Here is a 16,601-nt window from a genome sequence, read left to right as displayed (position 1 = left end):
GCGGATTGGAGTACACTTATCACAGCAAGTAATGTGCAAAAGAAGTGGGAAGCTTTCATCAATATTTAAGAAGAAGGAGTGAAAAGATATGTACCAAAAGTAGAGACAAAGAGAAGATATAACAATGACTGGTATAATAGAAGATGTGAAATAGCTAGGGAGGAGAGGGAAATGGCATGAAATAGATGGCAGTGAAAAAATACGCAGGAGCTATGGCAAAACTACACAACTACAAGAAATTAATATGTAAGGATTATTAGAGAAGAAAGGAAAAATTACAAGAAAGATGTTATGGACAAATGCAAAGAGGAACCAAAACAATTCTTCAGATATGTGAACAGCAAAATGAAAAACAGAGAAGGAATAAGCAGATTGAAGGTGAATGGTCAAATGTGTGAGGATCCGGCTGAACTGGCAAAGATAATGAACAAGAGTTTTCAATCAGTATTCACAAAAGAGAAAACATTTGTGTGGCAGAGTGAGGAAATGGGTCTGGGGGAAATCCAAGTGACTGAAGATGATGTCCAGAAACAGATGGAGGGACTAGACGTTAGGAAGGCCCCTGAACCTGATGGAGTGTCAGGATGGATACTAAAAGAGTGCAATCAGCAGTTGACATGGGTAATACATAATATTATTGAAAGCTCCCTAATTGAAAGCAGAGTCCCAATTGAATGGAAGAGAGCCAACACAGTGCCAATATACAAAGGTGGTACAGTAAAATCCCTCTTATCCGGCATTCGAGTATCCGGCAGCTTCAAGTATCTGGCACATTTTTCCCCGAGCCTTAAAATCAATAAAAAATCAATGTGTACTCATAAAATCGATTAAAATTCCCGCACGAGGCATACTTTGTCCCCTTGCCACCAGAGCACACTGCTTCGCGCCACCCGTGGCCCACTGCACTGTGCTTACTCAGTGACTCAGTCCCGCGTGTGCACTGTTTATCGCCTGACGCCTTCATCATGCCTAAAGTTGTAGAAAAGAGGAAGCGTGTTGTGGCAGTGCAGGTGGCGACGCGCGGCACGGCGATCAGATTATCTTTGTTATGGTAAGATGCGTGAGTGTAGGATGGTGATTGTGGACATAGTTTCACTTCTATTCAGGTATCTGGCAACTTCTGGTATCCGGCATGTCGGCGGTCCCATTGATGCCGGATAAGAGGGATTTTACTGTAGTAAAGAGGAACCCTTAAACTATAGACCTGTGTCTAACAAGTGTGGTGTGCAAAATGTGTGAAAGATTGGTGAAGGATAAATGGATGCAGTACCTAGAAGGAAATGAAGTGATAATAAAGCAACAATTTGGATTTAGGAAAGGGAGATCGTGTGTTACAAACTTACTGAGTTTTTATTCTAGAGTGGTGGATATAATGCAAGAAAGAGATGGATGGGCAGATTGTGTTTATTTAGACCTGAAGAAGGCCTTTGATAAAGTGCCACACAGGAAATTGTTGTGGAAGTAGAAGCATAATGGTGGGCTAAGGGCGGGGCCTGCTGAGATGGATGGAAAATTTCTTGACAAACAGAAATGAGAACGGTGGTAAAAGATCAAAAATCATCATGGAGGGAGGTCATAAGTGGAGTACTCCAAGGCTCAGTACTTGCACCAATCATGTTTGCACTCTATATAAATGATATGACAGAGAGTGTGAACAGCTACATGAGCTTTTTTGCGGATGATGCAAAGTTGCTGAAGAAAGTTGAGAGTGCAGAGGACTGTGGAACGTTACAAGAAGACCTGAACAAGATATCAGAGTGGAGTTATAGATGGGAAATGGAATTTAATTTAAAGAATTGTAAGGTAATAGAATTTGGAAAAAGTAAAAGAAGAGTAAAAGGAAGTTATGTGTTGAATGGTGTAAGGTTGAGTGGAGCAGAAGAGGAAAAGGATCTCGGTGTTACAGTGACTGGGAACCTGACCCCGGAGAGACACATTAGCAAAATTACAGGAAAAACCTATATCTTGTTGAGAAGAATAAGGCAGGCCTTTGCATATATGGATGAAGAGATGGCCAGGAAGATGATCGTGTCGCTGATAAGACCTAGACTAGAATATGCAGCAGTAGTGTGGTCGCCATACAAGAAGAAGGATATAAGGAAGTTGGAGAGGGTTCAGAGAGCAGCTACAAAGATGGTACCAAGTATCAGGAACTTGTCATATGAAGAGGGACTGGAAAGGCTATATCTAGCAACGATGGAAAAGAGGAGAGAAAGGGGAGACTTGATTGCGATATATAAACCATATGAGGGAGTAGAGGAGGTGGACCGGAGTGAATTAATGGTCTGGGATACACGGGACACTAGAGGACATGGGAAGAGGCTGAAGAGGAGTGCTTGTAGAAGAGACGTCAAAAAGTATAGTTTCCCATATAGAAGTATTAAAGTATGGAACAGTCTGGATGAGGAGATAGTAAATGCAGAAAGTATACATGGATTCAAAGCTAAGCTGGATATTAAAAGATATGGAGATGGGACAGCACGAGCATAGCTCTTTTCCCATAAATCACAACTAGGTAAATACACACACACACACACACACACACACACACACACACACACACACACACACACACACACACATATAAATTTAAGGAATAATGATGGATAAACAGTATGGATTTTGGAAAATGACATCATGTACAACTTAATTCATAAGCTTTTACTCAAAACTGATTAATATAACATAGGATGGAGATGGATGAATGGACTGTGTATTTGCATCGCAGAAAAAGCAAGTATTCATGTTCTTAGCAAGAGAAAAGAGAACAATGGTAAGAGATAGCAAATCAGAATGGAGGAAGGAAGAAAGTGAAATACCCCATAAAGATTGGTTTTCACACCCATACTTTTCTTGATATGTATATGTCAATGAAAAGAGTGAAAGAGTGAAAAGTAATATGTCTGTTTTAAGATGATACAAAATTGTCAAATGAAATGAAAAGCCACAATGATTTTAAAATCCTTAAAAATTTAACAAGTAAGAAGTATGCATGAGGAAAGTGGCAGGAAGTGAAATTCAATGTATGCAAGTACTGTGTAATGTAATGATAATAAGAAAGATTGAAAAGAGATCTAAATGGATATATATATGAGATAAGAAACAAGGAAATAATAAAGCTATAAGAAGAAAAGATTTAGGAGTGTTAATGCATAGCAGTCCATCAATAAAGAATATAGAGAAGGGATTCAAAGATTTATAAAGAATGTTGAGAAATAATGAGGCCAAATTTCACAATATGAATAAAAAAATATCAGCATGATGATTATCACAATGATTAAATAAAAAAATAGAAAATGGTTCCCATACAAAAAACAAGCATGCAAACCAGAAAGGTTAAAGAGAATGGGAACCAAGATGGTACTGTGGCTAGAAGAATTATGTTTTAGCAACAATGGAACAAAGACAAGAAAATGGAGGACTGATAACAATCTATAAACTGCTAAATAGGATGAAAAAAATAGTAATGAAAAATTATTGTTAAGGGGAAAAGAATCCAGATACACAGCAAAAAAAAAGGAAGAGAAACACCTAAATGATATCAAAAGTAGCTTTTACCATAGAAATATAAAATGAAAGAGTGTGGACCAATTGAAAGTGAATAGATAAGTTTAGATATAGGAGAAGGACTACACACATTTATCTTGTGCCCCATAAAATGCAAATGGGTAAATACACCTATACACACACACACACACACACACACTGAAAGGAGATGGAAGTGAAAGAAAATGTCGGATCATAGAGCAAAGAACTTACGCAAACCATGATGGTGAACACAATGAGACAAGCCTACAAGATGTAAAGAAGAAGAACCATCACAGTTGGACTTAGTGTTTAAGAAAACCCCAGAAAGCAGACCAAATATACATTGTCTGAGTCCAATGGGAAGAAGCAATCATGTGATAATAGAAATAGTACTACAGGAGGAAAGTGTTGCATAGGAAAGAACAATAAAGAAATGGGAGACAGAACTATGCTAAGGCAAACTTTGCAGAACTTAATGAATTTTATGGAAAAAAATAATTAGGAAGAGTTATTTGAAGATAAAGCAGTGCAAGAAAAATATGAGCTATTTTTGAGCAGAGAGGGGGGGATGCAACAGTTTGTACCAAGTTATAAAGTGAAAAATTGGGAAACATGAGTGATATAATGCCAGGTGTGTAGAAGCAAAAAAGAAAAAGGACAGGGCATGGAAGAAAATGATAAGACAGCAGAGCAGAAATATTAGAGAAGAATACAGAAAGGCAAGGAATGAATATAGTATAAAAAGAAAATAAGAAACTTTGAAAGTGACATAGTAAGAAAATGTAAGGAAGAACCCAAACTCTTCTACAGATATGTAAACAGGAAAATGAAACATAAGGATGGCATAAACAAGTTAAAAAGAGAAGGAAAAATTTATGAATCTACTGAGGAGAAGAGTGAACTAATGAATGAGAGTTTTCAATCTGTGTTTACAATGGAAACTAAATTTGTGGCACCAAAAGTGGTATTGCAGAATGAAGGAATACAGGAGATACAACCAAAGAGACAAGAAATCAAGAAACTGCTGGAAGAGCTGGATGTTAGAAAAGCTATGGGACTAGATCAAGTAAATGGATGGATATTAAAAGAATGCAGAGAACAAATAGAATATAATGGGACATAATTAACAGCTTGTTGAGAGAAGGAAAAGTACCAAGAGAATGGAAAAGAGCTAACATAGTGCCAATATACAAAGGGGGAAGTAAAATGGAACCATTAAATTATAGACTGGTGTCACTAACAAGTATTGTAAGCAAGCTTTGTGAAATAGTAATTAAAGACAGATGGGTGGAATATCTATAAGATGAAAAGATAATTACAGAAAAGCAATTTGGATTCAGGAAAGGGAGATCCTGTGTCACAAATCTACTGAGCTTTTATACAAGAGTAATAGATGGAGTGCAAGAGAGAGATGGATGGGTTGATATGGTATATCTTGATCTTAAAAAAAAAAAAACATTTGATAAAATTCCCCACAAAAGCCTTATGTGGAAGCTAGAGAATGGAGGATGAGTAAAAGGAGCAACATTGAGATAGATGGAGAATTATTTACAAGGAAGGGAAATGAGAAAAGTAATCAGACACTAATTCAAGTTGGCACGGTGACATGTGGGGTACTGCAAGGATCTGTGTTGGCACCTATTATTTTTCAAATATATGTAAATTACATGACAGAAGATCTAAATGGTTGTATAAACCTGTTTGCTGATGATGCAAAAATAATGAAAATAATAAATTATGAAAATGACTAAAAGCATATTGAAAAGATACACGTAAGGAGCAAAAGATGGAAACTAGAATTTAATGCCAAAAAATGTCGTATTAGAAATAGAAAAACACAAAAAGAGACCTTCATGGAAGCACAAAACGGGAGGAGAAATAATAATGAAAAATAATGAAGAAAAAGATATGGGAGTAATGATTAAGGACACACTATCACCTGAAAGACACATAAAAGGGATATTTGGCTCTACATACAGCTTATTAACAAACATTAAGGTGACATTTAACAATTTAGATAAAGAAATGAAAAAATAATAAAAAGTATAATATGTCCTAAATTGGAATACACAGCAGTAGTTTGGACTCCACATAGAAAAAAAGATAAACAAAAACTGAAAAGAATACAGAGGATAGCAACAAAGATGGTACCAGAATTGAAAGACTTAAGCTATGAAGAAAGACTTGAAGAGATGGATTTACTGACACTACAAGAGAGAAGAGAATGAGGAGACCTGATAACAATTTATAAATTAGCAAATAATACAGAAAGAATAGACAGAAATGACTTGGTATCACAGATGAAAACAGGAGAGAGATGGATGAGGGGGCATGGGAAGAAAATAAAGAGTGGATGTTCAAGGGATATCAAGAAATGCAGCTTACCATATAGAACTATTGAAATCTGGAATGATTTGAAAGAAGAGGTGGTTGCAGCAAACAGTGTACACATGTTTAAAGAGAAACTGGATAAATATGGTTATGTGGACAGAACAAAATGAGCTTTGGCTCATGGCCTGTACAATATAACTAGGTACAGCTAGGTAAATACACAACCAACTGACACATTTAGCTCCCAGTATAAAGTGATTTTATGGGAAAATCACAGCATTATCTGGACCTGAAAGAGGACAACATCACCATGAAGGGTTAGGGATGTGGTTTGTAAGGGCTGAGTGAATGTGGTCCCATAGGTGAGGAAATAGCAAGTGTTGTGGATTCATGGCCCCAGGGGACAGGGCAATTATCTTCTAAACAAAGATGGCCTACTGAATTCCAGACTCATTTTCACCAAGGGATGAAATGAACTCTGATGGTTTTAGTGACAATGACCAAAATGAAAGTGAGATTGGGTTCTTGAAAATAAGATTAAGAAAAGTGGAAAGTGATGTAGAACTGCAGGTGAAGGAGATGAAAGTAGTGTTGAAAATGGTAAAATTCCTTCAGGATAAGCTGAAAGAGAATCTAGGAAAAGATGGTGAAATTTTCAAGCTGAAAACATAACTGGAGGAGATGAGAGTGAGAGAACAAAATATTAAGAAAATGAGGAATCACAAAACAAGATAGAGAAAGTAATGAAAGAAAATAAAGATTTGAAAACAGAGTTAGTGAAAGGTGAGAAGAGAGTGAGAGGGAGTCATGGATAAAGTGAAAGGCTAGAAAATAAAATAATAAATGATATGGCAAATGTTGACTTCAAGGTAATAATTGAAAAGCAACTGAAAGAAAAAATTAAAATGTGGAAAAGGAAGTGGTAAAGGCACTGAAAAACAATGAAGATCTGTTAAGAGATGAAGCAGATAAGAAGAAAAGTGTTATACAGTAAAATCCCTCTCATCCGGCATTCGAGTATCTGGCAGCTTCAAGTATCCGGCACATTTTTCCCCGAGCCTTAAAATCAATAAAAAATCAATGTGTGCTCATAAAATCGATTAAAATTCCTGCGCGAGGCATACTTTGTCCCCTCGCCACCAGAGCGCACTGCTTCACACCACCTGCGGCCCACTGCACTGTGCTTACTCAGTGACTCAGTCCTGCGTGTGCACTGTTTATCGCTTGACGCCCTCATCATGCCTAAAGTTATAGAAAAGAGGAAGCGTGTTGTGCTTACACTTAAGCAGCTGATCAGATCAGCTGCTGATTAAGATCAGCTGATCTTTGTTATGGTAAGATGCATGAGTGTAGGGTGGTGATTGTAGACATAATTTCACTTCTATTCAAGTATCCAGCAATATTCAAGTATCCAGCATGTCGGCGGTCCCGTTGATGCCAGATAAGAGGGATTTTACTGTAGCTTATGGAATAAAGGAGAAAAATATAACATACAAATTGAGAGGGGAAAAAGAAGAAACAAAAACAGTGAAGGATATGCTGAAGAAACTAAATGATGAAGATGACAATAAATTCAAGAAGTGAAAAAAAGTTATAAGACCTTATCTGTAGGGCAAAACAAGACCTATGAAAATAAGACTGAAATCACAAAGGGCAGCAGAAGAGATACTAGAAAGAACATCCAAACTAAGAGAAATAGAAGACTGCAAGGATATATATATATATATATATATATATATATATATATATATATATATATATATATATATATATATATATATATATATATATATATATATATATATATATATATATATATCATCACCTTATTAAAATAATTGCCTAAGTAATTTTTTCAACTTTTCGAGAAATAAAAAAAAACTCATTTTCTTGATTTTGGTATCAGTGCAATGCTTATCATTTTATAACTTCTTGATAGATGGACAAAAATATTTACATACTTTTCCTATGTGGACAGTGTTATTCATTAAAATAAAACAAAGTAAACTAACTTAGCCAATTTGATTGGGAATGTTTCCATATAGACAAAATGGTAAAGCACCAATTAGTACGAAACGGAAAAAAAATAATTAGTTCAGACATTATGAAGAAGAAAATCAGAGAAAAGTACAAAATATAGCACCAATAAGTTTATAAAAAAAAAAAAAATGCCTAGACAGTGATATTCAGACCCACAGACCTGAGAAAGAAACTCAAGAAAATTTACTGAAAAGTAATGAAATCCTTTTCAAAACATTATTTCTTTGTACCTTTTCATCCCGAAAATTATAAATTAGCTAAGCACCAATATATCTACAATTATTATAAACAACTAAGTAAATAAGTATACCTTCATAAAAGGGAACTTCAGACCTTTTGAAAAATAAAGTAAAGGAAAACAAAGGGAAAATCAACAAAATGATTCTCAAAACACAGTTTCCTTGTATCTTTTCACAATTATGATTTATCTGTATAGTAACCTTAATTTTTTTAAAAACAAACTTAAACAAATGAAAGGAGGGAAATTAGTAAAATACATCTTAAAACCTTGTTTCTTCTTCTTTGTTCACAATTATGACTTTTATTGCCTAGATCTTGTTACTATTCATTACTCATGAGGCAACGTATCAAAAAAATTATAGCAGTCAGCTGGCATAACTGTCTTCATGGACTGCAGGTCATTTAATTTATGCATAGTTATAAGCAGTCTTTATGAAAACAATGGGATCCATTTAGCTTCCACTTTTTTAATTCGGTGTGGCAGAGTCTTCCACATTGAGTGGATGTTGAATGACACCCTGAACTTCACTATTCTATCACTTAGGTACATTAAACCTCACAGATCGTGAACCACTAGATCTCCTGACTTTTTACCCGGCCTGATGCTGGTGAAGAATGAATTCTCCATCTTCATGAAGTCTTGGTGCTTCATCTGTCTGACTATGTATGGGGTTGGTTTGATCCTTGCACACTGAACGAGTACTGCATAATCTCGCTCTGTGAAGACATCATTTACTAGTTTGCTTTCAATAGTGCTATGCATGGAGTTGCACTCCATTTACATGTGGCCTGCAATAAAGTACTTCTGTATGATGCTGATGCCATGTTTTCTAGCAAGAGCAGAATAGGCATTGCCAACTTTCATGTTTTTCTTCTGGTAGTTGCATCCATCAATCCAGATTGCAAGCTCTTGTAAATTAGGGTTCTCTAAAATTATAGTTTCAAAGTGATGGTACTGCAGATATGAAAAAAAACTCACTTTTCAGTCAAATTCAGTTTCATTCCAGATGTAGCAGTAACCTTTCATGGATTTCAGATTAAACAGAGTGAAGTTATGTACCTGAAGCTTTATTTTGTAGTACATGGTAGATGCCATAGTTTTAGGACACAACAAAACAGCCTGCAGATCCATTATTCAAACAGACTTACTGGCATTGGCAGAATCTTTATCAAGTGTTTTCTCTTTTCGAGCTTCATCTTCGAGTTTAATGTGTCTGTCGTATTCATCCTTGCTGATATTACCATATTTGAATGATTCACATATGTCACACCAATCTTTCTGAGGGGTTAAGACAGATAAGTTTTCCTCATTGAATTTATCAGTGAAGTAAGAAATTTCCACAGCTCTTACTCCACCTTTCTCAGCTGACATTTTGTATTATCAATGAAGGTTCACAATTGTGGTCCCAGGATACAAAAAAATGTTTATCCTTGTACATTGGCATGCTCCTGCAATAATGTGAGTCCACAGTAGGCAGGTGCTTCAACCATGCTCTGAGAGATTAATTCTTGGCAGTGCTGGTAATAATGCCTAAGTCACCTTGTGATTTAGGCAAAATGTTTACTGTGAATTCTTGATCTCTTATACTCAACAAAAGTTGGGCAAGTATATCAAAAGATGTGCCACATCTGGAAGAATCAATTTGGGCAAAAATCCAGAAATCACCAAAAAAATTACTTAGGCAATTATTTTAATAAGGTGACGATATATTAGGAAGAACAGAAATAAAGAAGAACAGAAAAAGTTGAAAGAAATGTATGAAGAGGCTAAAGAGAAAAAATGAATCAAGAACAGAAGAATAAATAAAGTTTTTAAGAGTTTCGGGAGACAGAGTGAAGAAATGGCACATAAAGGTAAGTTAATAAAAATGAAAGAGAAAAATAGTAAAAATGAATGACAAATTGTGATGTATACCAACATAGACGGACTGGTAAACAGAAAACTGGAATTACTAGACTATTTAAAAGAGAACAAAAAAAAGTTGGTGTGTTTAACAGAAACAAAGCTAAAAGAAGAAAACCAGTCAGTCATTAACAATAACTACAATATATAGAGAAGAGACATGATTGGGGGAGGTATAATGATAATGACAAGAAAAGAGGCAAAGATAAAAATCGTGAAATATGGAGAAGGAAAGGCAGAAACAGTGAGGGTTAACTTGGAGGATAATAATGGAGAAATACTAACAGTAATGACAACCTATGTACCACCCAAAACAAATTCTTGAAGCAAAGAAGAATATGAGAAAATAATAGAAGATACCATTCAGTGTTTGAGCAAATTAATCAAAAGTAATAAAAGAGTATTATTAGTCAGTGACCTCAATTCCAAAGAAGTAAGTTGGGAAACATTTGAAGCAGGAAGAAACGAGACTGCATGGGGAGAAAGATTTCTAAAGCTGACTATGGAAAACACAATGATGCAATGGGTGACCGAAAATACAAGATATAGGGGAGATGATGAACCAGCAACATCTACCTTTCCTTCTTGCTGGAAGTTTGCCTACATTCAACCTGTTCCTAAAAAGGGTGACCGTTCTAATCCCTCAAACTACCGTCCTATTGCTTTAATTTCTTGCCTATCTAAAGTTTTTTAATCTATCCTCAACAGGAAGATTCTTAAACATCTATCACTTCACAACCTTCTATCTGATCGCCAGCATGGGTTCCGTCAAGGCCGCTCTACAGGTGATCTTCTGGCTTTCCTTACTGAGTCTTGGTCATCCTCTTTTAGAGATTTTGGTGAAACTTTTGCTGTTGCCTTGGACATATCAAAAGCTTTTGATAGAGTCTGGCACAAAGCTTTGATTTCCAAACTACCCTCCTACGGTTTCTATCCTTCTCTCTGTAACTTCACCTCAAGTTTCCTTTCTGACCATTCTATTGCTGCTGTGGTAGACGGTCACTGTTCTTCTCCTAAATCTATTAACAGTGGTGTTCCTCAGGGTTCTGTCCTGTCAACCACTCTCTTATTATTCATTAATGATCTTCTAAACCAAACTTCTTGTCCTATCCACTCCTACGCTGATGATACCACCCTGCACTTTTCCACATCTTTTCATAGACGTCCAACCCTTCAGGAGGTAAACATATCACGCAGGGAAGCCACAGAACGCCTGACTTCTGATCTTTCTAAAATTTCTGATTGGGGCAGAGTAAACTTGGTATTGTTCAATGCCTCAAAAACTCAATTCCTCCATCTATCAACTTGACACAACCTTCCAGACAACTATCCCCTCTTCTTCACTGACACTCAACTGTCACCCTCTTCTACACTGAACATCCTCGGTCAGTCCTTTACTTATAATCTGAACTGGAAACTTCACATCTCATCCCTAGCTAAAACAGCTTCTATGAAGTTAGGTGTTCTGAGACGTCTCCGCCAGTTTTTCTCACCCCCCCAGCTGCTAACTCTGTACAAGGGCCTTATCCGTCCATGTATGGAGTATGCTTCACATGTCTGGGGGGGTTCCACTCATACTGCTCTTCTAGACAGGGTGGAATCAAAAGCTTTTTATCTCATCAACTCCTCTCCTCTAACTGACTGTCTTCAGCCTCTCTCTCACCGCCGCAATGTTGCATATCTAGCTGTCTTCTACCGCTATGCTAACTGGTCTTCTGATCTTGCTAACTGCATGCCTCCCCTCCTTCCGCGGCCTCGCTGCACAAGACTTACTTCTTTCTCTCACCCCTATTCTGTCTACCTCTCTAACGCAAGAGTTAACCAGTATTCTCAGTCATTCATCCCTTTCTCTGGTAAACTCTGGAACTCCCTGCCTGCTTCTGTATTTCCACCTTCCTATGACTTGAATTCCTTCAAGAGGGAGGTTTCAAGACACTTATCCACCAATTTTTGACCACTGCTTTGACCCTTTTATGGGACTGGCATTTTAGTGGGCATTTTTTTTATTAGATTTTTGTTGCCCTTGGCCAGTGTCCTTCCTACATAAAAAAAAAAAAAAAAAGACTAGACCTAATACTAACAAAGGGTATGGACATAACTAAAGAATTAAGATATGTGTGCCCCATGGGAAAAAGTGACCATGTAATGATAGAAACAGAAACCAATAATGACATCAGTGAAGAGGATGAATCAAAGAAAACAGAAGAAATTATGGAGAAGCAAATATAGATGACCTTAAAAAATCTTATGAAGAAATGGACTGAGAAAAGTTGAAAAGAGCAAATGATGTACAAGATAAGTATGACATTTTTATGGAAATATATGAGACTGAAGTGAATAAATATGTCCCACTCTACAAACCTAAAGAGAAAGGAAAACAGGTGTGGTTCAATGCAGGATACACAAGTAAGAGAGAGAGAGAGAGAGAGAGAGAGAGAGAGAGAGAGAGAGAGAGAGAGAGAGAGAGAGAGAGAGAGAGAGAGAGAGAGAGAGAGAGAGAGAGAGAGAGAGAGAGAGAGAGAGAGAGAGAGAGACAAAGCATAGATAAGAATGAAAAGAAATAAAAACCATAAAAATAAAAAAAAGACTTTAAAATAGCAAGAAATAAATATGTGAAAATAAGGAGAGAAGAAGAGAAAGGATATAGTCATAGGATATAGGAGAAAACAAATGTAGTTGAAAAGTGCAAGGACGAAATGAAACTATTCTTCAGATTCATAAATGGAAAAATTAAACTAAAAGAAAAACTAGAAAGACTGAAGAATGGAAATTAAACATATGAAGACCTAAGACATGAGTCCATTGCTAAATAAAAAGTTTCAATAAGTTTTCACTAATGAATAAAAATTTAAAGAACCAGAAGATGAGATGACAGAAAAGCAAATGTGGAAAATTACAGTAATCAAAGAAGTTTATAAAATGATGGAGGAATTGGAAGAGAGAAAAGCAACAAGACCAGATGGAATATCAGGTTTCATTTTAAAAGAGTGCAGGAAACAGTTAATTAAACCAGTATATGATATAATAAAGTGCTCATTATCAACTGGAAGAGTGCCTAAAGAATGGAAGAAAGCAGACATAGTGCCAATTTATAAAAGTGAAAAGAAAGGAGAACCACTAAACTATAGATCAGTATCAATGATCAGCATAGTATATAAGATCTGTGAAAAAAGTGACACAGAAGCATGGAAAAACATTTTCTAGAAAAACATGATATAATAACAGAAAAGTATGGCTTTAGACAAAAGCAATCATGTGTAACCAACATGATGAGATTTTGTTCAAGAGTAACTGATACAACACAGGGGAGTGATGGATGGGTAGACTACATGTATTTAGATCTAAAAAAGTTTTCAACACAGCTCCCACAACATTATTATGGAAGCTAGAAAACATAGGAGGATTAAATGGAAAAACAAGACTGGATGGAAAGTTACTTAAAGAGAAAAGAAATGAGAACAGTAGTAAAAGATGTTAAATCAAAATGGAGAAATGTAGATAGTGGAGTAGGATCAGTGCTGGCACCAATACTTTTCCTGATCTACATAAATGATATGCGTGAAGGAGTAAAGAGTTACATGAGTCTGTTTGCAGATGATGCAAAATTACAGACATATAAGAAACAACAAAAATTGCAAAATTCTACAAGAGGATTTGAATAAAATCTGGGATTGGAGTAAGAAATAGGAGACAGAATTTAATGTGAAAAAATGTCATGTAATGGAAATGGGAAAAAGTGAAAAGAGACCAAAATGGACCTATAAAATGGGAAATGAAGAAATAATAAAAGTACAAGAAGAGAAAGATCTGAGTGACAATACAGGATAGTCAACAGTTGGAGAAGCATGTAGAAAATATATTCACAGCCACATATAATAAAATAGTGAAAAATATTGAAACAACATTCCACTACATGGAAAAAGATATGATGAGAAAGATAATTACTACTATGATTAGACCAAAGCTGAAATATGCTGAATCACTGTGGTCTCCTCACAAGAAGAAACATGTAAAAAAACAAGAAAGGATACAAAGGATAGCAACTGGAAGAATTAACATATGAAGACAGGTTAAAGGAAATGAGTCTGCCAACAATGGAATAAAAAACGAGAAAGGGGAGATTTAATACAGATATATAAATTGTGAAATGGAGTGGAAGAAATTGATAATGAGAAACTACTTCTAAGAGAAGAAGGAAATACCAGATACACATGAGGACTCAGCAAAAAACTAGGAAAACGAAGATGCTTGAGTAACATAAAGAAACGCAGTTTTCTACAGAGAAATATAGAAGTTTGGAACAAGCTCAGTGAAGATGTAGTATCAGCAATGAGTGTGCACAACTTCAAGGAAAAACTGGACAAGTGTAGATATGGAGATAGGACCATATGAGTGTAGCTCAGGCCCTGTAAATTACAACTAGGTTTTATATGTTTTACATGTGTAAAGTGCTTCAAATAAGGTATCAAAACAAAAAAGCAAAGTATATTATGAATGGTACCCAACTCAAAAGTGTAGATAGTAAAACTGATTTAGGAGTAACAATACTAAGCAGCCTAGCCAACCTAGCCAACAATGTTCTGATGTCATAAAGAAAGTGAACAAAATAACTGGCTTAATTGACAGATATTTTGAATATAAATCTAAAGATACAATCCTCACTATGTATAACTCCTTGGTCTGTCTCCTTTTGTATTATTACATTCAAGTATGGTGCCCCTATCACCAGAAAGACATAGATAAATTAGAACAAGTTCAGTGTAAAATAAAAGTTATACCAAGCCTAAGAAACAAGTCATATGAAGAGCATCTTAAAGAATTAAATCTATTTCCATTAACACAAAAAAGACTAAGAGGTGACTTAATACAAATGTTTAAAATCATCAAAGGCACTGATAGCATGGACTGCAGTAAGTATTTCATGACAGACTGTTCAATTTATATGCAAGGAAATGGTTGCAAAATTGTTGGGAAATCCTTCAATTCCTGTGAATAAAAAAAATTTCTTTTTCCATCATATCATCAATTTATGGAATGGTCTTCCTTGAGACAAGATAGACTGCACCACCATAGAGACTTAAACGCCATCTTGATAAATATTTTGTTTCAATAAACGATTAATAGAATTTGTTAGAGATTAACTTCCTTGCCTCCAGGAAATGGGGGAACCTCATTTCATCTATTTTCATTCTTTCCTATAAAATTCCCTTCAAGTTTTTACTTTTCCCACCTCATAAGATATTTATTTCTGATCTGTTTCCTGTACAGGTTAAGCTGGAGGGAGTGGAGAGTGATAAGAGAGCCTTCTGCTTTGCTGTTCTATTCTTCTGCTATCATAATAGTAGTCCTAGGTCAGGTCACCTCATGAGGACCTCACTCAAGGTCTGTTGTGGCCCGTGTATCTATGTAACTCTCTCTCTCTCTCTCTCTCTCTCTCTCTCTCTCTCTTTCCGTACTGCACTACATGTGATGTAATTAAGTTAATGTGCTGTACAGATTATAAGAATATCACACTTTTTTTACCCCTTTTTATACCCTGCCAAGGTTTTCCTAATATCAACTATACCTACCATGGATTCAGCAACTACAGTAATTCTTGGGAATCTAATCCCTATGGTTGGGAGGGGGAATTGTGAGTATAATTAAAAAACATATTAATAATAAAGTAAAAAAATAATAAAAAATAAAATAAATAAAATAAATAAATGAATAATAATAATAATAATAATAATAATAATAATAATAATAATAATAATAATAATAATAATAATAGCATTGAAGTTTGGAAAATGAGGCATCACAAGCATGGCTCAATCCTGTAAAAATCCGAAAAGTTAAATACCACAAGAGTACTCACAGTGGGACAGGGGAGGCTGCCCGCTGGCCATCAGACCGTCACACAGCTGGATTATCTTGGGCACTCCAATGATGCTCTTGCTGTGATGTCTCTCATATGACAGCAGCACCAGGAACCGGAACATGGAGGGGATCAGCTCCTCAGCCTGTCTGTAGATGGATGGCTTCAAGTACAGTGGAACCTCAGTTCTCAAACTTAATTAGTTCCTGAATGCCATTCAAAATCCAAAATATTTGAAAACCAAAACTATTTTCTCCATAAGAATCAATGTAAAATGGATTAATCTGCTCCCAGACACCCAACCACTCTGCCTTAGCAGCTTATGACAGATGCTCCCACTGCTAAGATGGCTGCTTCACAACATCTCCAGCTCGGAAATTATTTACCCAGAAAGGACGTACTGAATGAACTTAGTGACATGGAACTCATTAGAAGATATTGTTATGACCATGCTGGTATTCCCATTGATCTAGTAAGGGAAGCCTTACAGAGTGACACAGAGAGGAGCAACCCACTTACTGGCAAAATGAAGGTGATCATAACACTTAGAGATATTGCTCGGCTCGGAAGTCAGGATTACATTTACGGGATCACATTTACATTATTTTAAAGATTAAATTACTGTCTTACACACTGTGTCTCTTCTCCAAACATATAAAAATGAAGGAAATATTTATAGAAACTATAAATTATTAATAAATG

General features: G+C 35.9%; 1 protein-coding gene across 4 annotated transcripts in view; it reads right to left on the bottom strand.

Annotated features, from left to right (window-relative positions):
- The window catches only part of LOC135091497 (huntingtin-like), a 164,708-nt gene that overhangs the window by 67,655 nt on the left and 80,452 nt on the right, over positions 1-16,601 (bottom strand). For all 4 annotated transcript variants that reach the window (XM_063989188.1, XM_063989190.1, XM_063989191.1 and 1 more), the window contains exon 26: positions 15,900-16,048. In XM_063989188.1, the coding sequence (XP_063845258.1) occupies positions 15,900-16,048 (149 nt within the window). The remainder of the gene's footprint in view (positions 1-15,899; positions 16,049-16,601) is intronic.

This window comes from Scylla paramamosain, chromosome 37 (assembly GCF_035594125.1).
Source record: "Scylla paramamosain isolate STU-SP2022 chromosome 37, ASM3559412v1, whole genome shotgun sequence".
Lineage (NCBI taxonomy): Eukaryota > Metazoa > Arthropoda > Malacostraca > Decapoda > Portunidae > Scylla > Scylla paramamosain.
Note: the sequence above shows the minus strand (reverse complement) of the source record. Positions and strands in the feature narration are given on the sequence as shown.